The sequence below is a fragment of the Diabrotica virgifera genome, chromosome 10, assembly GCF_917563875.1.
Source record: "Diabrotica virgifera virgifera chromosome 10, PGI_DIABVI_V3a".
Lineage (NCBI taxonomy): Eukaryota > Metazoa > Arthropoda > Insecta > Coleoptera > Chrysomelidae > Diabrotica > Diabrotica virgifera.
The window spans coordinates 129,082,389-129,109,705 of NC_065452.1; the positions used below are offsets into that span (position 1 = coordinate 129,082,389).

Genomic DNA, 27,317 nt, shown 5'->3' on the forward strand with positions numbered 1-27,317 from the left:
CGCGTCCCACGATCAAATAATTTGATCAAACTGGTTTGAGCAAACTGAAAGTGACAGTTCGTGACGTCACATCCTGAGTGTTCATTGTGGATAATAATGAAAAATTTTAATTTTAAATAAAGTACAAACAAGTTAGACAACTCAATACAAAAAATTTGATCAAACTAGACTGATAGTGAGAGCACAGATTTTTAGAATTTCAAAAAAACTGCAATTGTGACGTCACTTTGACGTACTTCCTCAAGTACGTCAAGTTTGCTCAAAACTGTTTGATCAAATTATTTTATGGTGAGACGCGGCCTTAATGCATACAAATCCCATTTAACTTTAACAAGAATTCAAATTCAACTTCCGGTCTCCAGTTACGTAATTAATGCGCGAACTCGGACGTATTTGATCTACGGGAAAATACTATCTCTTTATTTATAGTATCATGTTATGACCTTTAATTCTACCTAACTTTTTTATTTGCGTACACGTTAGCGGATACCTAGACACAACGTGTTTGGAAAAATTTTGAGTTTTGACGTCACACGATTACGGTCCATTTAAAAAGTTTTCACGAATAATCTCTAGATGTCAGATGTCACTTCATGTGACATCTAATGACAGCATGAAAGTTTTTTGCAGTGTTCTAAGTTCTAAGAAATCCGTCAAAAGTTAAAAGTACATTTTGTTTATTGCATTGCATGTTTATTGTAAACACCTTTTACGAATTTACGATACAATATTTTTGTGCGTGCCGTGTTGTATAATGTATCGTAAAAGGACCGATGTATATAAAATTATTCTAACATTCTTATAGTTATTGGCCCAACATGAACTTATCTTGTATAAAATGGAATCATTTAAATTCGTAACTTTAATTTTTATATTATCAACATCATGTGGAACCAGCCAGTGGGATATAAAAGCTATAGCTAAAAATATAAGTCGGGAAATTGATGGACTGAAAAATAATGAGCTGGGAGTCCCTTTAATACAAGTAAGTATTCATTTACTGACCCTTTACTTATTTGCTTACTCAGCATAACAATACTTTCTCAGGGTTTTTTGCTTAATCAGCATAACACTTTCTCAGGGTTTACTTTTTGCTTACTCAGCATAATACTTTCTCAGGGTTTACTTTTTGCTTACTCAGCATAATAAAACTTTCTCAGGGTTTACTTTTTGCTTACTCAGCATTATCTCTAGTGTTATCTCTATCAATCTAGTAGACCTATAATCGTAGCTAACAATTGTTAGGTTTATTTGGGAGATTTATCCTGTCTTGCTGTACTGCTTGAAATCTGTATATATCATCAGTGTCTTTCTAATACCTCGTAACCCCAAAATCAGGAGTGTTCAGGAGACAAGAAAAACTTGCTATTCATACTCTCAGCAATGAGGATACAAGCTATTAGAAAACCCATTTAATATATATCCATGGTTAAGAGCGCAGATATAGTATGTCCAAATATCTTAATTGTTGAGGAGAACGTTTTAAAGTTTTCGCCTTACTTTTTGTTTGATACTGCTGATATACCGATATATCATAATGTTTGAGTAATAAGTTCGGGTATCATTATTAACTTAATGTAGATATTTTTTAAAATATTATGTATTATTGGGTTAAAAATTTTTTTTTTTGAAAATGTGTATAGTATGGACTTACAACATAATGGTTGTTACCGCATGTTACTGCATGTCCAGACAAACAATATTTACAGCCATGATAAGTTTGATTGCGTGAGCACTAATATTGTATGTACCACAACATACTATGTTTGTGCACTTCCAAACGGACATAAAATATCTGTGCAAGTCGGTTTTTAGTACAAATGGGAAATACTATATTTTGGCAAGGCGGTTTAACCCATTTACAATCATTCTGGACTTACAATAATTGTGCAGAACATTCATATGACCCTACTGAATATTCTTATGATGTTATCTTAAAATCAGCAAAAAGTGGACATACTATATCTGCGCTCTTAACCATCATATATATATAATCAAATTCCCTTCTACCATATTGGTGTCAGGATTACAATATTAACTTAACTATTGTGTACAAATTTACGCCACTGCTTTCTATTTTGTGCCAAGACTTTTGCTTCTCTCCAGGATATATGGCTCTCTTTTGTACAACTTTTCCAATAGCTTGTTCAATGTTTCTCTTGGTCTTCCTCTTGATATTTACTCTCGCTTCCCAAATCATTTTTACCGGTCGTCTATCTAGTCGGTCTAGGCTTTGTAAATGTCCCCAGCAGCTGATTTGTCTTTTCTCTATGAATTCCAAGATTGATTCCACCTCCAGATCTTTTCTTATCTGCTCATTTCTTACCCTATCAAGTCTTGTGACTCCTCTCGCTCTTCTTAAGTACTTCATTTCTGTCGCTTGTATTCTGCTCTTAATGTCCACGATTCGCAACCGAAGGTGAGTAGGGGTCTATTCTTATTGAGAAGGTGAGTAAGGGGTATTGCCTTAAATACTTTTATTTTTGTACTCTGCGTTATTCCCTTTTTCGCTATAAAAGTTGTGTTCATTGCATAATATGAATTTATTGCTTTCTCTAAGTATACGTTTATCGATTTCTAAATCTTGTTGACCTGAACCTTCTATTTTTACACCCAGGTATTCGAAGCATTCAACTTGTTCTATATGGATACCGTTGATCTGTATATTCATGTTTTCTTCAGTTTCAGCTACTACCATTACAGTAAAGCGTCGATAATCCGAACTAATTGGTACAGGGGTAGTTCAGATTATCAAATTGTTCGGATTATCGAACATATGTTCAAAATATGTACATACGTTTTAGTTACAAGGAATAAAACACCTGAATAATAAACAAATATCTGTACCGTGGAGGTAAACAGTCGTAACTCCACTTTTTGCCGAAATGGAGTTAATATCACGCTCTTGTTGTCAGATTTTCATAGCATATTGTGGCAAAAAATCGTACATCCAGCGTTATTAGTTGCCTAGATAAGGCGTTTAGAAACAATAGCAACTCCATTAGTCACTTGAGGTAAACAGTAGTATATCCATAGCAACTCCATAAATACGTGCGTATATTAGATAGTATGCTTTCGTATGCGGTAGTGTTAAACAATCGTAGCTCTATTTTTATATTAAATGGTATTTTGAGGGTGTTAATGATAATGAAAAACAAGAGTTATTTTTTGTTCCAAACATTGTGATTTGGTTTTTGCATTTTTAAATACGAAATATACTATTTTTGTAATCACTTACGATTTTTATTTTGCATATTACCTGTTTAAAGACATAGAGGTAAAAAGTCATAACTCCCATTATTATACATCAGGTAAATAATTTCTTAACAATACTAAGACCCAGTAATAGATTTGCATTTACATATTATAATATACCAATAATGTTGAATTCAACATAATGGAAATAAATTTTTTTTTTATAGTTTATTGACTAGTCTGTATGTTTTGCGCTTTCTTGCAAATGTATACATTGTGGATATACAACTGTTTACCTTCACGGTACAGATATATTGTATGTATTTCTGCATAAACAAAACAAAAATCCGCGGTCATATTTTGCCCATATTGTCATATTAAATCCAAAAATTCGGTCCGCGATCATTTTTTAAAATTTTGTAATTTTTTTTGCGTTCGGATTAGCGAACGTTTGGATTACCAGGGTTCGGATTATCGACGCTCTACTGTACTTTTGTTTTTGTTAGGTTTAGTTTCATGCCATAGAAAACCCATTTAATAATATAGGTAATGAAGTCTGGCTTACAAGGTTTTTTGAACATGCGAGGTTAGCTTTACATTATACAAATCTACAAAAAACGCATTTTTCAATTTTTGTGGGTTACAAGGTATTAGAACTACACAGACGATATTGTTCCTTCTAGTTGTGTAAAGGTGCCCACTCTGTAAGGTAAATCTTACTCTACAAACCCTCATACATCAGTATTTTTGCTTTCAATTTAGAAGTACAGTTTAAGTGATAATGACGTCAAAAAAGATCTTTTATTAATGGCAGTGGCGTATGTTTGTATGCTTTATTTTAAATTTGCCATAAACAGGGGTAACTTCTGTAAAGCTCTAGGAATTCAGTAATAAAATCTCTAGACATAGTCCTTAGATCACTCATGGTTCTTAATACACTCAAATTCTCCTAAAAAGCCACATCTTAAAAGCTACCAGCTTTCTCATTAAGTCAACATTGAGAGACAATCGCTGCGCCTCGTGAGTTTGTTGTATAGTTTGCTTTGACACTTTTAGTGGAGCTGTGGGTACTTCCGACCCCAGTGTGCTGTTAAAGGCTGTTAAAATTTTGAGGTGATTTTTGGTTATTTGCTAGTATCGCAGATTCTAAGAGAAAATATTAGCATCCACTGACAACAAAAGAATTAGAGTGGGATGCTGAAAACCTGTGGGCGAATGAAGATGAACCTGAGACCATCGAACATGATTTTGGAGACTCATCAGATGAAGACGATGATTATGTTCCTGAACATCAGTCTGACACTGATAACGAACAAAGTGACGACAATGATGAAGAAGAACAAACAGAACCCAATACCTCGCAAAGAAATATCGCCAGTATACTGGGAAAAATTGTTTAGAACATCGTACTGTTTAGAACATCGAGCTCAATTATGTTATGTGAGTTAGAACCAAAGTTGAAGTGCCTGGTTAAGCTTAAGAAATAGTTATCTTGTAACAACATTTATGTGTTGTTTTAGTTTAAAGGGTTTTTAAGAGACAAGTTTTATTTCACTGGAATTTTGTTTAATTTTTTTGGTCATATCCCCATATTTTTAAAAAAGTGTAATAAAAGCACTAGATTATGTTTTTTCAAGTTTATCAGATCTAACGAGAAAGGTTTCTTTTGAAATAAACATATTTTGAAAGTAAGATATTGTTGTTTATTGTTTTGTAAAACATGCCGCAGAAAAAATAAATAAATAACATTTATTACTAAAAAAGACAATTAGGGTTTTCGAGACCCCACTGTGCAATCTACATGAGATGAACGAACTGGGCTGTTCTAGGGTTAAGAGCCCCCGCAAACTGCAGACTTTTTATCGGCCGATAGTTTGGTCTGGTTGGGCTGTTAGTGCACATACAGAGCCAACTAAACAGTCGGGTTGGTGAAGGGGGCACAGACTAGCAACAACTGTCGACCAATTATTCTCAAACGATTTACTTAGGTTCGTATTTGACTGTTGAAGTGAGTGGTTGCATATTGAAAAAATTGTCCAGAAATGTGATTATTGCATATAGTGAAGCCATTTATGAAGAAGCATTACTATCTCAAAGTGAAGGAATAATAATTAACGGAAGATCTATTAACAATATAAGATATGCAGATGACACAGTGGTTATGGTAAGCTCTTCTGAACAACTCCAATTACTACTGAACAACTTCAATTACTACTAAACAAAACAAACAGTTTCTGTGGAGAATATGGACTAAAAATGAATATAGAAAAGACCAAATACATGATAATAACTAAGAAAACAAACATACAGACAAGCATACATTTGGGAAATGTGCCAATAGAAAGGGTTGACAAATACAAATACCTAGGAACCTGGATTTCAGAGAAAAATGATCAAACAACAGAAATAGAAATACCAAGAAATGCGTTTGTAAAAAATGAAAACAATTCTCTGCAACAAAGACCTTAGATTCGAACTGAGAGTAAGAGCTTTGAGATGCTACGTGTTCTCGATACTGCAATATGGACTTCAATGCTGGACATTGAAGCAAGAACACATAAATAAGCTACAGTCATTTGAAATGTGTTACCGAAGGATGCTTAGAATAGCATGGACACAGAAGAAAACGAACACAGAAGTATTGCGAGAAATGGGCAAATAATGCCAAATAATAAACACAATAAAAATAAGAACCAGCTAAACATACATAAGAGTCCAGGGCCTGATGGAATCCCACCCAAGCTACTGAAATACTGTAGTTTTAATCTTGCTCGTCCCTTATTCTTTATTTTTCAAAAATCATTACAAACGAGTGAATTCCCTCTCGTTTGGAAAGTTAGTTTTATATCACCGATATTCAAGAATGGCGATAGAAGCAGGGTTCAAAGCTACAGACCTATTAGTATCCTTAATACTATACCTAAACTGTTCGAGAGTTTAATATGTGACAAAATTAAGCCTACTATACAAAATGTAATCATTGAACAACAGTATGGTTTTGTTATGGGGAGATCAACTGAAATGAACTTGTTAAATTATACCTCCTTAAATGAAGCATTGGAAAGCAAACAACAGGTAGATGCGATTTATACAGATTTTTCCAAGGCATTCGATAGGGTCAACCATATGTTATTGTTACATAAGATCGAACAGTTAGGTTTCTCTGATCCTCTGCTTAGTTGGATTCGAAATTATCTATTAGATAGAAGGCAGATAGTTCGTATTAAGAATTATTTCTCTAATGAAATTATAGTTAAATCGGGGGTACCTCAAGGCTCCCACTTAGGACCTATCCTTTTTAATTTATTTATAAATGACATAAGTAAAAGTTTCAATTTTGCTCAATTTCTTCTATTTGCTGATGACCTTAAATTATTTCACATAATTACCTCTGATTTGGATCGCTACAATTTGCAATCAGATCTTAATGGTCTTGTGGAATGGTGCTCACTTAATGGTATGGACTTAAATGCAAACAAATGCCATGCTATAACTTTTACTCGACTAAGAAACTTTGAGAATAACTCTTACTATATACGGGACACTAGGTTACAATTAGTTGACTCAGTTATAGATCTGGGTGTTATTCTTGACACTAACTTGAATTTCAACCTACACATTAATAGCATGGTTTCTAAGTTATTCAAGATGCTTGGCTTTGTTAAAAGATGTAGCTATGACTTTACGACTGGTCGTTCTTTAAAACTCCTTTATTGTTCTTTGGTTAGACCACATTTAGATTATGCATCATGTGTTTGGTCACCTCAATATAATTGTCACATTAATAAAATCGAACAAGTTCAGCGTAAATTCTTACGTTATTATGCTTATAAGATGCATCTCACTGGTCAAAGTTACGAGTCTTTACTGCAAATTATTCGACTTGACTCATTACAGAGTCATCGTCAACATAAAGATCTTTGCTTCTTATATAACTTAATTCATGGTCATAAATTCTGTATCTCACTCTTAAATAAAATTGGTCTACGTGTACCTTCAAGAACCACCCGTTCTGTGACCACCTTCCACGAAGTCATTAACCGTACAAACTATGGTTCAAGTTCCTATCTCTGTAAAACTATTAAATTAGCAAACACATTATCTCCGCATATTGATTTCTTTATGAACGACTTTACTGCGTTTTCCACACAATTACATTTATATTTAACTTAAGGTGGTATGACACAATGTTAAAATTTATATAGTTTTTAGGTACAGTTACCGTCACTATTTCAAAACCAATATTCAACTTAGGGGTATGTACGTGAACTGTAGACTTTCTATTTTAATAGTACCTAGTTAAAATTTCCAAAGAAAGCAGTATATTTTTTATAACTGTACTTAAAGGAGTCCATGTCATAACTTACGTAGTAACTTGTTGTAAAAATTCGTTTTGCATAATCATTTTTGAACTTGGGTAGAAAATAACTATCAGAAACGATTAACTATGCAAAAAGCTTTATTTTAAACACAATTTCATTGTCCGTACTGCCATAATTTTTAAATTAACTGTACCTAAAGGTAAAAATTATTGTTAAAAGCTGTAATCTGGGGATTTTGTTCATATTACAGCAATAAGTTGGCATTTTTCTAGTGATAAATTAGTTCCGCTGTTACTTAATAGATGAGAAGATGAGTTCACGTGTCATTTAGTAGATGGCAGCAGTGATGTATTAAATGGCGACAGATGCGCGTTTGCCGGATTTTAAGAAAATCTGCAAACAATTGAAAACGAGTTTTGTTACCACGGAAATGCGATGAATCACGCGGTTTTGTTTAGAAAAGTGGCCCCACCCCTTCCCAGTACACATTTTGCTCGACATTTTGGGCTTTGTTTGACTTTCAATCATGATTGTATAACGTCACAGTGTCTTAACAATACATACATTTTTTATGCTTGAGACCGTGTCGTTATACAAATGGTTGAAAGTTAAACGAGGCTCAAAATGTCTCAAAGTGTTTACTAGGGGATTATACTAGTTTTGACATAATACATAGATAACATAAGCTCTAGTATGTTACGTGGGGCGTATCTAAAAACAATTTCAATTTTATTCACTTTCTGGCAAATTTAATTTTTATAGGGCCGCAAATAATGCATTGTTCGGATACAATTAGCGTCTCTTTGTAAAGACGATGACATCGACATTTTTACACACATCACACATGCCAATGGTCATTAGTATTTGTTGAGGCATTATCCTAATAAAAAAATTGTAGACAAAACAATATTGTATAGTCATTGATTAATTTATGTCAAATATTTCCGCAAGTGAAAAAAAAATATTGAAATTTACTGGAGTAATAATTAGATAAATCGATATGCAGACGATACAGTTGTGGTTGCTAGTAGTATTGATGAACTTCAGCATCTTATGGACAGGTTACCTACAAAGAGCGAGTGAAAAAAGAGAATTTAACCTTCAACATAAATAAAACAAAAATGGACACTGGTGAGCAAAACTCAACAACCTGCCAGACAATTGAAAATAAAAAACCAATTCAACACGCAGAATTATATGTATACCTTGGAACAGTCGTTAACTCGAAATGGGATCAAACAACCGAAATACGATGTAGAATTGAAAATGCCAGAGCTACATTTAACATGAGAAATATATTCAATCATTGTGACATATCTGTCCCACTAAAAATATGGCTGCTAAAATGCTATGTATTTCCAGTCTTGTTGTATGGAGCAGAGACCTGGACAATAACGGAAACATTATCGAAAAGGCTAGAGGTATTCGAAATGTGGGTGTACCGACATATCCTCAAAATATCCTGGACGACCCACACCACCAACGAAGGGGTATTGCGCCGAATGGGAAAACAAAAAGAAATATCTTTCACAATTAAAAAACGAAAACGTAAACACCTCGGTCATATATTATGAGACATGATAAATATCGTATACTGCAGCTGATAATATAAGGTAAAATAGAGAGTAAACGTGGACCCGGAAGAAGAAGACACTCATGGCTTCAAAACTTACGCCAATGGTTTGGACTAACATCGATCGCGTTGTAGACATGCTGTAAACAAAATTAAAATTGCTATGATGATAGCCAACGTCCACAACGGACAAGGCACATGAAGAAGAATTAGAAATGAGATGAAAATGTAAATTTTCATAGGAAAAAAACTTCCCGTGTTGACATTCCAACATACAAATCAATGGTATCACCCTTTAGAGTTCCCATAAAGCTTCATATACCTGGGCACAGAGCTGAACAGTCAGCTAGACTAGACCACTCAAAAAATTAGAAGACGCATTGAAATAGCAAGATCTGGCTTCATGAACATGCTTAAAATGCTCTGTAACCCCAAGATATCAGTCACAATAAGATTGAGAACACTAAAGTGTTATGTGTGGTCTCTATTACTATATGGCTGGAGACCTGGACATTAAAACAGTATGATGGCAACAAACTGAATTCATTCGAAATGTGGATGTACCGCTGAATGCTAAGAATAAGCTGGACCAGCAAAACTACAAATAAAGAAGTACTGGAAATAATGAACACACGTCCTCATCTGGTCAATACAATCAAAATTAGAAAGACGTCATATCTAGGACACATAATGCGCCATAGGGAATTTGAGCAGTTTCAGGTATTAGAAGGCAAAATCGAAGGTAAAAGGGGTATAGGAAGAAAGAAAAAATCCTGGCTCCGAAACATCAGAGATTGGACCCACACAACAGGGAATGACTCCATCAAGCCCAGAACACAGAGAAATTTGCCATATTGATCGCCAACCTCAATAGAGAAGGCACTTAGGAGGAGGAGGACAACGCAAGAGACCCTAAGAGGTAGTTTTCTGTCCCGATTAAACCCCGAAACTACTTTTCATTAGCTACAACTTTGTTTCAACTGGGTCCATAGAGTTCATACATATATAGACCTGGATCCCGCGTACCTAAAAAAAGTTGATTAATAGCAAGCTGAAAATTGGTTAATAGCTTAACGGTGTCTAGTCGGACAATCTTTGATGTATGGGAACACTGGAACAGGGGAAGTTTTATTTGTTTAACAGCTTAAAAATTTGGAACGTTAGACTAAGAAAACGTTCCATGTATTTTGTCCGACAGAACTTCCAATTGATTTGTTAGCATTTCATTAAACTTTCATGTAAAAATCAGACTGGTGTTTATCACCAACTGGGTATTTTAATGAGAGGAACACGAAGAACATGTCAAATGACAGTAATCAAGTCGGTTAGTAATATAGTAATAGAAGTCTGATGTTTGCATGAGAGTTTAATGATAGGGTAACAAATCAATTGCATGTTCTGTCCGACAAAATACCTGGGACCTTTTCGTAACCCCCTGTTACGAAGTTCCCCTGTTCCAGTGTTCCCTCCCGTACATTAAAGTTTGTCCGACTAGACACCGTTAAGCTATTATCAAATTTTCAGCTTGCTATTAATCAACTTTTAGAGAAGTTTTTTAGAAGCTACATATTTTTGCTAAGAATGTTTTTTTCGGATAAAATACTTTTTGAGTTATTTGTAAAAGCCGCCTAAAAACGTGTTTTTTACTCGCAAATAACTCGAATATTAATTTAGTGAAAAAATCCTATAGAACAAAAGTTGCTTAGAATTAGTCAGTTTATCCATTTTCAGAATTATTTTGAACGTATATTTTTTCACCCCCGAGATGGGGTAAAACTCACCCTCAGGGCAAAATCTTACATCGGCACACTATCACTTTTCTTAGTTGACATGCAAGGCCGCGCCAAGGCTTTCAAGCGCCCCGGGGCAAGTAATTTTAGGCGCCCCTTTCCTCCTCCCCTTGTAAGTAGTTTTTGGCAATTTAGTGAATAAGTCCATTTACTCACGGTTTTTGCTCCGGATTTTAAAGCACCGCTTGGATTGAAATGAAATTTGGCATCAGCGTAGCTAACATGTCAAAGAAAAAAAGTGATATTGTGCTTTTGCTCTGAGGGTGAGTTTTACTCCTTCTCGGGGGGTGAAAAACTATACCTTTAAAATAAGTACGGAAATGGATAAACTGACTAATTCTAAGCCACTTTTGTTCTATAGAGTTTTTTCACTAAGTCAATACTTTTCGCTTATTCGCGAGTGAATATGTCCACTTTTCAACAAAAAAAAAAACGTTTTTCGCAAATAACTCAGAAAGTATTTTATCAAAAAAACATTCTTAGCAAAAATATAGCTTACAAAAAAGTGAAAAAAAAAAATGGTGTATGCATGAAGTCAGTAGACCCAGATGAAGCAGAATTGTAACTAATGAAAACTAGGTTCTTATTCGTCAAATTCCAAATCAAATACCTATTTCAACGAGAAATAAACAAAAAATGAAGCACTTTTCGGGGTAAACTCATTACAACTAAGTTTCATCGGTTCAAAGTGCTTTTTTTTAAATTGGTTTTAAAGTATTTTTTTTTAATTTCGAAAAAATTACATTTAAAATTACTACAAAAATTATTAGTGATACCAAAAATCTCAGAGTAAAAAAATGTACGTTTTGCTTTTCTGAATATTTTGGATTTTTTGTTTTTCTGTAAGACAAAAATTGGTTAATCAGCGGTAAAAAAATGTAAAACCGTGGAATTTTGAGAATCAACACCGATTTTAATGAAAATTTGGATTTAAGCTCGGTTGATTCTCTTCTTCAAAATCCACCCTATGCCGAACCGAGCTTTTGCCCTGGGGGTGAAAACAATCCCATCTAGGGAATGAAAATTTTTCAATTAAAATAACTATGGAAGTCGTCAGATTGACCAATTCTGAGTAAATTTTGTTCTATAAATAATTTTTGCAAAGTTGATATTTTCCAAGTTATTAGCGATTGAAACTATGCATTTTTCATTGAATAACTTATATTTTTTTAATGACCTATAAAAGATGTCTCTTGTTTTCCCAAAAAAATTTCACCACATTCGAGTTATTTGAGATTGAAGGTTCTCATAATTCGGTTCTAATAACTTTTAAAGTATCAACTTTCCAAAAAAAATTTATAGAATAAAATTTACTCAGAATTGGTCAATATATCGACTTCCATAGTTATTTTGATTAAAAATATTTTCATCCCCTAGACGGGGTTGTTTTCACCCCCAGGGCAAAAGCCCGCTTCGGCGTAGGGTAGATTTTGACAAAGGTTAAAATCTACCCTACCCTGAAATCGACCTTGATTCTCAAAATTCCACGAGAAAATGTTGATTTGACAGATTGGACTATAAGATATATGGCTGTTCAAAATTTGCATACTCTCGTGATTAGGGACTCGTTCAAGCCGTTTCAACTACAGCCCTTTCAAAAATAAGCACTTTGAACCGACAAAACTTACAGATAATAGATACATAAGTAAAGTAACTTGTGCAGCGGTAACGGTTAATTTCATTTAGGATGCTAATTAGGGGGTGATTTTCACGATTTTTTTACCAAAAAAAGGGACCAACTTTATTTTGAGTGTAACTTGCTTACTTTTAATGGTAGAAACTTTTTTAAAAAACAAAAATAAACAAGTTATGATGAGTTTTCCCCGAAAAGTGTTTTTCGTGGGTTTCTAAACGTGTTTTTGTTTGTTGAAAAATGAACATATGCACTCGCAAATAACTCGAAAAGTAGGTATTGACTTGAAGTGAAAAAACTCTATACAACAAAAGTTGCTTAGAATTTGTCAGTTTATTAATTTCCGGACTTGTTTTAAACGTATACTTTTTCACACCCGAGAAGGGGTGAAATTCACCCCTAGGGCAAAAGCACATATCAGCACAATATCACTTTTTTATTTGGCAGGTTAGCAATGTGTATGCCAAACTTCATGTCAAGCCAAGCGGTTCTTTAAAATTCGGAAGTTTTGCAATATTTTATTGTGAATGCATGGACTAGAATCGGTATTCGGTATTCGCTCCGTGCGTGACCATGGTGGGGGTACCTAGAAACGATGTCAGCGTGAGTAGTGGCGAAAATTACATTATTGAAGCTATCTTTGTAATGTCATTGGCATTGTTGGTATAACAAATAAAAAAAAAATGATAAATAAATGTTATCTATTTATCATATGCCATCGTCAATTTGTGAGATCTAAAAAGGTCAGGACCTCGATTTTTGACCCTTCGCTTCGTTATCGAACGTATGCGCTTCGTATCTGTTTAGTGTACAGATAGTGAATGATCGATAACGAAGCGAAGGGTCAAAAATCGAGGTCCTGGTGAAGCTAGGTGTTGCGTCAGTCATGCACGGAGCGAATACCTACAAACTATTTGTTATGTGTTTAGGAAACTAATATACCTACCGATAAATTATTATGAATACTATAAATATTTACAAAAAACAACGATTACACCATCAGAGAACAAATATGGTTCAGTTTAATAAGAGAAATAAGGGTTCGTACAACTATGGGATCAGAGTAATACTTACTGCCAGTTTTATACCTACCTACGATTGGTAAGTTTTAAATTTTACAAGATAATAAAATATTACTAACATTTCTGGTAATTTCGGTATTGTAAAAAATTTTTTTCGGCTCCTACTGGCGCCTTTTGAATACGGCGCCGGGGGGCTCCGCCCCCCTTCGCTCTTATGGACGGCGCGGGCCTGTTGACATGTTACCTATGTGTATGCCAAATTTCATGTTAATCCAAGCGATTATTTAAAATTTAGAGCAAAAAGCGTGATTCAATGTATATATTTACTACTTCTTGTATTTCAAACAATTGCAAATTTCTTTATCAGTTTAAAATAAATATTTTTGACCAGGTAAAGAATTAATAATAATTATCGTCTGAAGACAAAAATTGCAAATATAATCTAAATACAATAAGTGATAAAATATTTCCAAATGTAACGTTTTGTATCTATTACCATTGTTTAAAAAAAGATAAAAATTTGTCTAGTTATACAATGCTATCTATTAGTAAGAATTTGCCATTTCCAGGTAAATAATTAAACACCCTCTTCTGTAAATACAATACAAGTACGATTGAAGGCGAACGGTACCGATCGATCGGTAACGATCATAAGTTCTATTTAGGTAGTAGGTAACAATGGCAACAACGCCGTCGTTAATAGAATTAAAATTCGTCGTTATTAAAATGTTCGAATATATATACGTGCTGCCATCTACTGAACGAAATTGTTAAACGTTAGTTCCTACGATCAACAACCATTTTGACTGCGGCGTTTACATACCCCCTTAATGTTCTAATTTCAAGACTGATTTGTCTATTACTATTATTGTCTTTGTTCTATAAGTTGTATTTGCCAGTTGCAAAATGTTTTAGATATTTAAATTTTTTACTTTATATTATAGGACTAGCTCTCAATTGTTAAATGAGAGCAAGTAATTTTATTTTTTTGTTGTTGTTTATTATGTATTCATCAACTTTGTACCTACTAGTACTAGATCTTATTTTGAATTGTTTTTATAATTTGTGTGACATTTTAATTGTATCATGTACTAATGGACTTCGGTCCGTCAATAAATAAGAAAGTTACAATATCTGGAACACGTAATGAGGGGACAGCGATATGAAATGCTAAGACTGATAATACAGGGAAAGATAAAAGGCTGAAGGAGTGTAGAAAGAAGGAGAGTGTCATGGTTGAAGAATTTAAGGGACTGGTTTAAATGCAAATGCAGTTCTTTAGAACTCTTTAGAGCAGCGGTAGATAGAGTAAAGATAGTGATGATGCTATCCAACCTCCAATTAGGAGACGGCACTTAAAGAAAAAGAAGGAGCCAACTTCGGTAGACCTACTGAAATTTCGGTAGCCCTGGCAACACTGCCCTAAAGCCTTGGTTTCCCGAAAGCGGCACCATCAAACTGCGACCGTAACACTGCAATGAAACACAACTATTGGATTTACAGGCAATCTGTATAACTGGCTGTGTAGTTACCTAACTAGCAGAATACAGTTTGTTAATAAAAAACACTTTCAATCTAGTGAAATTTCCGTAACATCTGGTGTTCCACAAGGAAGCCACTTAGGGCTTTTCCTTTTTAATATATTTGTTAATGACATTAAATCACAAATTAATTCTAAATTTCTGCTATTTGCTGACGATTTGAAAATCTTTAGAATTATCGAATCTATCTCAGATTGTGAAATACTTATGGCATGGTGCAAATTGAACCAAATGAGCATTAATGTTGGAAAATGTCACTATACATAATAGTTTTTGTAGAATAATTAACAACCTCTTTTATAATTACAAATTAGCTGAAGAATCACTGAAGGCTGTATCAACTGTGAGAGATCTAGATGTTCAATTAGATTCCAAACTAAATTTTTGTGGTCATTTTGATTATGTGAATAACCAGGCATTTAAAATGTTAGGCTTCATTATCAGAACTTCTAGATGTTTGCATAACATTAATTCCATCAGACTAATTTATATTTCCCTAGTTAGAGCTGTTTTTGAGTATTGCTCAGTTGTTTGGTCACCCACTTATGAAGTCCATATAACAAAGCTTGAAAAAGTTCAAAATAAATTCATTACGTATTTAAGTTTTAAATTACACAAACCTTTAAGTGACCATTCCTACTCAGAAATTAGAAATACGTTAAACCTTCCTAAGCTATCTTCTAGACAGATTTAAGTATGCTGATGTTTTGTTTCTGCATAAACTATTGAATTCTAAAATAAATTGCAATGATCTACTGTCTAATTGATTTTAATGTTACCTCTAGAGTCACTAGATCATCTCAAAATTCTGCAATTAAATTTCATCGCTTCAACTTAGGTAGGCATTCTCCATTGAGTAGAATCATTCTAAATGGAAATAGAATAGACTTCGATTTGTTGCTATGCGCTTCCGAAAACATTTGTAGACAGTGTGTAAAAAAATGTTTGTAATTTAGGTGATTTATATTTGTTATGTGCTTTATCTTATTTTAATCTTATTTTAATATTTGTTTTTCTATATGGCTGCATCGCAAATTTTTGTAATATTCACTACATTTATGTTTAATGTATCATTAGATAATAATTATTGTAATATTTTATGTATACATATATTTAATTGGGTGGTATCCCGTCAATAAATAAATAAATAAATAAATAATGTCGTGTTCGATCTTATGTAACAATGACGTATGGTTGACCCAATCAAATGCCTTGGAAAAATCTGTATAAATCGCATCTACCTGTTGTTTGCTTTCCACCGCTTAGTTTAAGAAGAAGGTATAATTTAACAAGTTCATTTCAGTTGATCTCCCCATAACAAAACCATACTGTTGTTCAATTATTACGTTTTGTATAGTAGGCTTAATTTTGTCACATATTAAGCTCTCGAATAGTTTAGGTATAGTATTAAGGATACTAATAGGTCTGTAGCTTTGAACCCTGCTTCTATCGCCATTCTTGAATATCGGTGATATAAAACTAACTTTCCAAACGGAAGGGAATTCACTCGTTTGTAATGATTTTTGAAAAATAAAGAATAAGGGAGATTAAAACTACAGTATTTCAGTAACTTGGGTGGGATTCCATCAGGCCCTGGACCCTTATGTATGTTTAGCTGAGATAATTTGGTATATACCTCTGATAGATAAGTCACAACCAGCAATGTTGAAACTAGTGTTAGCCCTTGCACTGTTTGGAATAGGACATTCGTCCTCACTATATACTGCAGCAAAGTACTGAGCAAACATCTTGGCTATGGTAGGACCATCGGAACCGGTTTGACCATTATGGTTTAAAGTGTTCGGGATGCTATTATTGTTCCTTTTAGAATTTACGAACCTCCAGAAGCTTTTAATGTTACTGGGAAGTGTATGTTCAACGTTTGCTACAAACTGATTGTATGCTTGACAGCTTGACCTGATAAGGACTTGCATATCGACCTTAATCTAGAAAATTCATTATAGTCTTGAGGTAACCTGGTCACTTTAAATTTCTTATGAGCTTTCTTTTTAGCAATGATGCAGTTTCTTAACTCTCGGGTATACCATTTAGGAAAATTGCCGGTATAAAACCTTTTCATTGGTACATAAACATCGATAGCGCCATACAAGACATCATAAAGTATATTGACCATATCATCTAAACTTTTGTCTCTGAAAATTTCATGCCAGTATATTGCGTCTAAGTAATCAGAAATACCTTGAAAATTTGCTGATTTAAACTCGTAGAAAAAGTCTTCAGCTTTCATTTCATCAGTTAAAACATCTCCGCGGTTTAAATTAAAGCATAAAGGAGGGTGGAAACTATCGGGGTCAACTAATCCCTCATCAGCTTCTGCGACAATGCAATTTTCATCATGAACCAAAACTAGATCAACTAATGAGTTAACATTATTATAGATGTTATTGCGTTGGAAAAGATTTTGATAGGAACATATATGATTCATAATATTTATAGCATCTTCTTCGATTAAAGTAATGCCTGGAGCAGGATTTGCCGTAGAACAAAAATTATCATGAGACCAAGAACAGTGTAGGTTGAAGTTCCCTGCAATACAGAAATGAGAGGTGGGGAAATGTATTTGACAGATTATCGATACTGTTATTGAAAGAGATATATTTTTCTAAAGCAGATTTAGGTGGAAAATAAAGCGCACCCACTTGATTGTATTGTAATAACAAAAATGTTATTTATATTTTCACCATTTATCTTGATCCCTTCTATACAGTTTTCTAATGCTTGTGTGAATAACTCTTCGGAGTATATATTAAATAGTAATGGTGAAAGGTGCTATTTCTATCTAATGGTTTCTCTTAGACAAATCTAAATTTTTCAAACTATGTAATCTTTGTACTTTATTATTTCCATTTTCTGATCTTTCCAACACCCCTATACTATTTTTTGAATACATGCACACTAATATTAACACCTTGGCTGCGTTACGAGACAAATAGACCTCATACTACATTAACCCTTAAGACCCTGAATTAATTTATTTAGAAAATTTTATTTTTTTTTATTTTGATGTATTCAGGAGAAGGTTTTAACACAAAATACATTCATTTTTTTTCTTAATTATTTTTGATTTTTTATAAAATTGCCGTTACATATATGTAACGCTAGGAAGATATAGGAGCAAAAATATTTAAAATATTTCCGATTATAAATTTCAAAATAACAAACAAATTCAAAACTAGATAAATGAAAAATCAATGTGAAGTTATTGTAGATGGAAATCTATGTTGCACTTGATGCACATTGCACTTGCAACCCATGGTACGCACATACATATGAACTACAGCATTCATCTGCAAAACGTCTCGTTTTCTCTTATCATATCTTATATCTACGACTACTTTGAACGAAGATGCCTGCATCTTTTGGTTTGGTACCATACTTCGTAAGATACAATGTTACTAGATACCTTCGAAATTCTAGTTGTGGCATAGGATCATAGCATCTATTATGTCCAGTTATCTCCAGCATCAATGTAAATAGTTCTGTCCAGCATCAATGTAAATAGACACCACCACCATTTTTTAGAGTAAATTCCTACTTGGTATCTAGCTACATTCTGGTCCATAAGATCAACTTCAACTTTTCTTTCACTAGTTTTTAGCTTTTGCTGATGATCTGGAAAGCTGAGCCTTGTTAATATCATCATATATTTCGGAATCTCTTTCACTATTTCGTAAAACAAGTTCAACAGGTGCTCTAAGAATTCTCTCGGACAGCCTGTTAAAATCATTATATTCCTCATCACCAGATTCCTCGTCTTTAAGCACATTCAATTTTGGGGGTTCAGTACCTATATGAATGTATAGAGGGTGTAACGAAAATACAGGTCATAAATTTAATTACATATTCTGGGACCAAAAATAGTTTGATTGAACCTAACTTACCTTAGTACAAATGTGCATATAAAAAAAAGTTACAACCCTTTGAAGTTACAAAATGAAAATCGATTTTTTCCAATATATCGAAAACTATTAAAGATTTTTTATTAAAAATGGAAATATGGCATTTTTATGACAGTAGCATCTTAAGAAAAAATTATAGTGAAATTTGGACACCCTATAAAAATTTTATGGGGGTTTAGTTCCTTTAAACCCCCCCAAACTTTTGTGTACGTTCCAATTAAATTGTTATTGTAGTACCATTACTTAAACACAATGTTTTTAAAAATTTTTTGGCTCTTAGTACTTTTTCGAAAATTCAGTTTTTATCGAGATATTTTGAATATTTGTCAAATCCACCACATATTTGTATATGGTTAAGTACGATTATGGATACTTGGTAAAAATATGAAAATTTATGTATGATTTACATTTTTAGGTATATTTTGAACCGTATTAAAAAAGAAGCCATGTCTCGATAAAAGATGCCTTATCGAAAAAATACAAAGAGGCAAAAAAGTTTTAAAAACATTTTGTTTAACTAATGGTATCGCAGTAATAGTTTAATTGGAGCGTACACAAACATTTGGGGGGTTTAAAGGAACAAAACCCCCATAAAATTTGTATGTAAACATATTAAAAAAGAAGCCGCAACTCGATAAAAACTGCCTGATCGAAAATATACTAAGAGCCAAAAAAGTTTTAAAAATATTGAATTTAACTAATGGTACCACAATAATAATTTAATTGGAACGTACAGAAAAGTTTGGGGGGGTTTAAGGGAACAAAACCCCCATAAAATTTTTATGGGGAGCACAAATTTCAATATAATTTTTCTTTAAGATGCTCCTGCCGTAAGAATGCCACATATCCGTTTTTAATAAAAAATCTCTAATAGTTTTCGATATATTCGAAAAAATCGATTTTCATTTTGTAACTTCAAAGGCCTATAACTTTTTTATGTGCATATTTGTACTAAGGTAAGTTAGGTTCATTCGAACTATTTTTGGTCCCAGAATATGCGATTTAATTTATGACCTGTATTTTTGTTACACCCTGTATAGCATCAACGTCTAAAGTTTCAACAGCATCAAGCATCTCCAGCGCTTCTTGAAGAGAAACCCCTTTTCTGGAACAAAAAATACGTTACAATTCTAAAAGTTCCGATTTTTGCTCCCATATGTTCCTAGCGTTACATATATGTAACATCAAAAATTAAAGCTATTTTTTACAAAAACCAGGATAAAATTTCTAAAAATTTATATTATCAATAAGAAAAGACATTAATTGATTCTCAATTGAAAACACTAAACAAAATATAATAACAAAAGAATAGTAAAAATATACTTACTCAAACTTGAGATATAAATAATAAACACACATAAAACACTCAACTAAATAAACAGGTTATATCAAATCCTCGAACCAACTGCTGAAAACTAGTAAACAAGTGTCCCTTGAAAGTCTTGCATCACCATCTAGTTAAAATTAGAATCACTTCCCGAATTTAAGGCTTAAGATTTTAGCAGTTTCTGCGTTACATATATGTAACGCTAGGAGCTTGAGGGTTAACGGTCGACTGTGTCGTAATGCACAGTGGCAAATGGGGCATACAGGACGTATATGCCTCGTAACGCATTCAACGTAAATTTATAAATATCGCTAAACGCAGCCAAGGTGTTAACCTATTTTGTTCATAACTTATTTTTTTACAGAATTTGTACAACAATTTTATGTTTATGCAGCCAACCATTGACATCTTGAAAATTGTGAACACTCTAGCTCATAAATTGGAAACGAAAATTACAGACATATTTTCAGGTCTTGAGAGTAGCCAGCTCATAATTGATGCGAAGCTATTTCACGAAAATATCACTAGTTTAAATTCGTCAGTAAATCCTTGTTTCCTAAAGGGCCCCATTAGAACTAATTATGCCAACAAAAGTTTTAACAAAGACTTCCTGGATTCAATTGATGGTAAGCGATCTTTATCCCCCTGCATTTAAAAAATTGTTTACATATTGGTTAATTTTCCCATGCAGTTTTAGAGAAAATGAAGAGTTCATTGAGTACAATGTCGGATGGTGTAAGAAGACAGTATTTCATATCAGATTTTGAAGTCCAAAGATTGCATAGAACACCATTTCTGCATTGTACAGAATGTGATGAAAAAAACATTTGGAATAACTATATTGAGAGAAATATCTATCAAAGGAAAAACGTGATTCTAGTTCTAGATATAGGCGGCAGTATGAGCCTTATGCAATTTACGCTCCTTAAAGCTGTGGGTAAGTAATATATTTCTTCTTCTATAAGTCTTCTTCACTTTTCCACACTAAATATTTATATTCACGATGTAGCTTCAGTTATACACGACAGAATAAAATTTATTTATTTACGGAAGTGTGTATTTGGATTCCGAGCAGTAAAGACGTACCATATCGCTCTCGAGAACCAAGTTCCAAGTTTTTGTGCCGGTCTCGGCTATCGGCCGGGACTAGTTTATGGTAATTAGTGAAATAAAAAGTAAAAAACGATTTGAGTGATTAATTCTAAATTACTATTTATGTGATTAATTTTGAACTCAGTGGCGTACTATACTAAGGAAATGTACCACCAAAATTAAGTGCCAAATGGGGGGTTGTATAATGTGTCCCAAATATATACACAGCCTCAACAACCTCCAGTAATATCGCCTCCATTTTATGGATTCCCGAGCAGCCAACAGACAAACCAATATATCCCGCCTACTCCATTCCCAAACAATAATCACCAATATAACCAAAACCTCCCTGCACCTCAAATGGATCAACCAAATACATCAAATGCTTCCCAATACATCCTCAGTGGAGAGGAACTTGTCATGGAAAACTCAAGCGACGAAGACGACGAAACCATAGAAAATGTCCATGATTGGCAAACAGTCAAAAAAATTACAAAAAAAAAGAAAAGCAAACCCCAAAGATGATAACACAACAACAGTGCAAGTGAGCACAAACAACAGATTTGAACCATTAGAAAACCTAACTGATAATAATAACACACCAATAACACCTAAACCTCCACCTATATTTATCTATGGGGTAAATGATATAAAAAAGATGACTGAAAACCTATCGACAGTCATTAAAGCAGAAGACTACCAATCGAAAGCTCTCCCAAATGACACAATAAAAATAAACACAAAAACTTTTGAGTCATACAGAAAACTTATACAGCATTTAAATAGTAGCAAAATAGTTAACCACACATACCAAGCAAAACAAGATAGAGCTTATAGGGTAGTTATAAGAAATTTACACCACTCGATGCCAGTTGAAGAAATAAAAAGTGAACTAGCTAAATCAGGGCATACTGTCCGTAATATTATTAACGTATTACACAGAGTCAATAAATCACCACTGTCAATGTTCTATGTGGACCTAGAACCGAATGAAAACAACAAACACATTTATACACTGGATTCTATCGGCAATATGAAAGTCAGCTTTGAACCTCCTCACAGAAAGAAAAATATAACACAGTGTCAGCGCTGTCAACGTTATGGACACACAAAAGCGTATTGTACAAGACCTTACGCATGCGTGAAATGTGGAGGAAGTCATCCAACGCCAGAATGTACAAAACCCAGAAATACACCAGCAAAATGTGCCCTGTGTAACAGAGCACACACTGCAAACTATAAAGGCTGCGTAATTTACAAGGACTTGCAAAATGTAAGAAATAATAGACAACGCGGAAATCAGTCAACCCATAATAATCAGAACCCACATCAAAATGTTAACCCAGCACCAACTTCACAGTATCAGAGTCAACAATCACAGTACCAACAACAGAATGGAACCCAATCCTATGCCCAAGCAGTAAGAGCAGGAAATCAAGTAGCTGACATAGGGTCTCAGATGAACTTATTCTTAAACGAATTTAAAGCAATGTTCACCCAACTAATGAATCAAAACAGCATGATCCTTACCACGCTAACAACATTAATTAATAAAATTCATTAGATCTGTTCGAATAGCCGAATGGAACGCAAATGGTTTAGCAAACCATAAAGCAGAAGTAATCCAATTCCTAGAGGACAACATAATAGACATCCTCTTTGTATCCGAAACGCATTTCACAGAAAGAAGCGTAATTAAAATACCTCAATACTCAGTCTACCACACCCAGCAGAACACAGTCACCCAGATGGAACAGCCCATGGAGGATCTACAATAATTATAAGGAACAATATACAACATCATCAAATGCCGGAACATAAAACAGATAAGATACAAGCAACAATACTTAATATAAATGCCAGGCATTGGAACTTCGAAATTGCTGCAATATATAGCCCTCCTAGACATAGAATCACAACTGAAGAATACGAAGAACTATTCAACAAGCTAGGTAACAAATTCATTGTTGGAGGTGATTGGAATGCTAAGCATACGAATTGGGGTTCACGACTCATTACACCAAAAGGCAGAAGCCTACTAGATGCCATCAACAACACAAACTGCACCTACTTATCGACGGGACAACCAACGTACTGGCCGTCCGATACAAATAGACTACCAGATCTACTCGACTTCTTCATCCTAAAAGAAATTGCAGCAAACTACACAAACATAGAAGCAAATTGGGATCTCTCGTCTGACCACACACCAATCATAGCAACAATCAGCACCCACATAATCAAACGACCTGAAATACCGAAGTTGACTTCCCCTAAAACTAATTGGTGTGAATTCAAGTACCAGCTTGACACGAATATAAATCTTGGAATCAGACTCAAAGAAAAAGATGACATAGATAAGGCTATAAACCACTTCACCTGTCAAATTCAGCAAGCTGCATATCGAGCTACACCATCAACTCCAAAGCAAGAAAACAAAAATACCACTTCGAATTATATTAGACAACTAATAGTCGAAAAACGAAGAGCAAGAGGTAGATGGCAAAGAAGCCGCAACATTAATGACAAACACGAATATAATCGATTAACCAGACAATTAAAAACAGCGCTAAATGAAGCACGCAATGCCACATTTGAACACTACATTAGTACCTTGTCTAAAGAAGATCACTCAATATGGAAGGCAACAAAACACTTAAAGAGACCTACAGAACACAACTCGCCAATTAAGAAAGATGATGGTACTTGGGGAAGATCAGACGAGGAAAAAGCTTCAGCATTTGCAGAATACTTAGCTGGTATTTTTAAAGAACACCAAGTAGAGAATAATGATGATGGAAACTTAATAAGAGACTTCCTGGATAGTGCTTGCCCTATGACGCTCCCAATAACACCATTCAATACATCAGAAGTTAAACTAGAAATAGAAAAATGCAATAACCACAAAGCACCTGGATTTGACCTAATAACAGGATTAATACTGAAACATCTTCCGAGAAGAGCATTGGTCATGCTAACTACAATATACAATAGTGCACTCAGACTGACATATTTCCCAATCATATGGAAATTTGCGCAAATAATAATGATTCACAAACCGGGTAAACCTCCAGATAAAACATCATCCTATCGACCAATCAGCTTGTTGCCGATAATGTCTAAGATCTTCGAAAGACTACTACTTGGTAGACTGAAGAATGACATTAACCTAGATGTAGAAATACCCACACACCAGTTTGGTTTTAGAGAGAGACACTCCACAACACAACAGACTCATAGAATTATAACAAAAATCCTTACTGCTATTGAGGGAAAAAATATTGCACAGCGGCATTCTTAGATGTAGAAAAGGCTTTGATAGAGTATGGCATACTGGACTTTTATACAAACTCAAATGTATTCTTCCAACCCCCTACTACCTAATCATAAAATCCTACATTGAAGATCGTTACTTCCAAGTAAAATATAACACAGCAACTTCCACATATTTTCCCATTAAATCAGGTGTACCACAGGGTAGTGTCCTGGGCCCTCTCCTTTACCTATTATTTACCGCAAATATCCCAACCACTGAAACAACCCAAATCTCAACATTCGCTGATGACACCACCATAATCGCTGTCAATGAGGACCCTATTATCGCGTCTGCACAACTGCAAAACCACCTTGACCAATTGGGAACATGGCTCAACAAATGGAAGGTGAAAGTAAATGAAACGAAGTCAACCCAAGTTACATTTACAAACCGAAGGGATGTATGTCCAACAATAACACTAAATGATACACAATTACCAGTCAGCACACAAGTCAAATATTTGGGACTAACCCTTGACAAAAGATTAACATGGAAGCCGCACATTCAAGCCAAGAAAACCCAGATCAACATCAAAATACGACAAATGAGCTGGCTTATTGGTCGAAAATCAAAACTCAATATTGAAAATAAACTGCTCCTGTATAAAACTATGATAAAACCAATTTGGACCTATGGTGTTCAACTCTGGGGTTGCTCAAAGCCATCAAATATCAAGATAATACAAAGAGTCCAATCAAAAATATTGAGGATGATATTCAACGCACCCTGGTATGTAAGCAATAAAACACTACACGAGGACTCAGCTACACCCTTGGTAGAGGAAGAAATTCCAAGGATCACAAAGAGCTACCTTGATGGACTGAGAAGTCATCCAAATGATGAAGCAAGACTGCTGAACACTCCTCCCGAATTCGCAAGACGACTGAAGAAACTATGGCCAACAGATTTAATAAATTAAATATACATTATTGTGATCAAATATAAAAAATTATAATAGGAGGGTTGCCACAGGGCAGCTTCTCCCTCATGTATTTAACATTCAAACTATTTGCTTATAGCTTCGATGAAGCAGATTGTAAATTAAAATATGTAATAAAAAAAAATTTATTTACAGATATATCATTTTTACAAAAATATAACGTCAACCTGTACAAAGCATGGCTTATATCTTTCTCACCTTGTTCTTGATGTTTTATAAGGTTTATAATGAGATCAGAATTTATAAATAGCAATTTTGCTTTGGCATCCTGAATCTGATTTTTTTAAATATTCATTACATCAAAAGAATTTGTTAATAAAATTTTTAGGGAACGAGCATAATTTTTGTTTTGTGTACAAAATCTAACAGCTTTGACAACTTGTCTCCTTGAAAATTGGGATCACAGAAGCTAAATCATCTGAAGCTGCATTTCTTTTATTTACAGGTTCCTTTAGATTATGAATAATTAAGTTGTTCATTCTCTTTTGTCTTTCAAACACCAAGTTTAGAATATCTACTTCTTGGTTTTTAGAATTCTGTAATTTCATATCATTAACTTCATTCTGCAGTTTTCAAATAATTTGAACAGTTTTGGAACAAGTTTCATGCCAGATTTACATTCTTAGTACAAAAATTGCAGAACACGATTCTTTCTTAACTCCATAATCCTAATGTCTTAATCTCTTTTGCTGTTTTGTCTGGGAACGTGTTAAGCTAACTCCTCTGTAATATTTTGTCTTGATTTTAACACTAATACTTTTTTTAGCTAAGAAAATGTTATCAGTATTAAGCGAAAATGATAGAATTACAATTTTAACTGTAAGTTCTAGTTATACTTACTTTGAAAGAGATTGCAATAAGTTTTACAATCAAAACCTAGATACTACACCAAGACTGAAACAAGCAACTGCAGCTTATGTTAGAGATTTAAACAAATATATTGATGCTATAATTAGTGATCCAGGTGAGTTATGTTGTTTCATTTTAAACACATTCAATATGTTGATAAAGGTACTATGCAAGATATTCTGAGCAGTCTGTGAAAACGGAATATGGAGCCCTAGATATAACTTCCAACTGCAGAATATCTACAAGCATAAGTTTGGTGGAAAAGATATTACTACTATAATCAAGCGAAACCGTCTGCAGTGGGTGGGCCATGTAGCCTGGACCCCGGAATTGAACATGATTCTAACAGTGCAACCTATGGGAAGGAGAAGCTGAGGTGGATAGACGGGGTAATACAGGATGCTTGATCTCCACTAAGCACTTAATCTGCCAACTAAAGAGCAGAATGGTGTAAAAATTTGAGGATCCTTAAGGGCTGTAGCACCATGATGATAATGATGAAGTAGACATATCTCTCATAGTGAATTTTTCTCTTTTCAGGTTTGACAAATCATACCCTTAGCTTTGAAAAGAGCTTAGAGATTGTACTGAACAGTTTTAACCAAATAAAAAATGAAACAGTTATGATATTATATGTTAGTAGAGGCCTACTCTCATCCCTGATGGAACCCAAGCAAGTTTTAACAATGTTGGAGAAATTTACAGCAACATACAACATATCATTATTTATAAATACATGTGCCATAGTTGATGGTAAGTTTAACTAAAGTTTGTTATATTAAGTACTTTTGACATCA

At 34.0% G+C, this 27,317-nt stretch overlaps 1 protein-coding gene across 1 annotated transcript in view; it reads left to right on the forward strand.

Moving 5' to 3' along the window:
• Nucleotides 1-624: 624 nt before the first annotated feature.
• LOC114341114 (VWFA and cache domain-containing protein 1) overlaps nt 625-27,317 on the forward strand; it is a 77,433-nt gene continuing 50,740 nt past the window's right edge. The window contains exons 1-5 of the mRNA XM_028291896.2: nt 625-985; nt 20,688-20,949; nt 21,015-21,260; nt 26,438-26,635; nt 27,061-27,273. Of these exons, the coding sequence (XP_028147697.1) occupies nt 839-985; nt 20,688-20,949; nt 21,015-21,260; nt 26,438-26,635; nt 27,061-27,273 (1,066 nt within the window). The 5' untranslated portion in view covers nt 625-838. The remainder of the gene's footprint in view (nt 986-20,687; nt 20,950-21,014; nt 21,261-26,437; nt 26,636-27,060; nt 27,274-27,317) is intronic.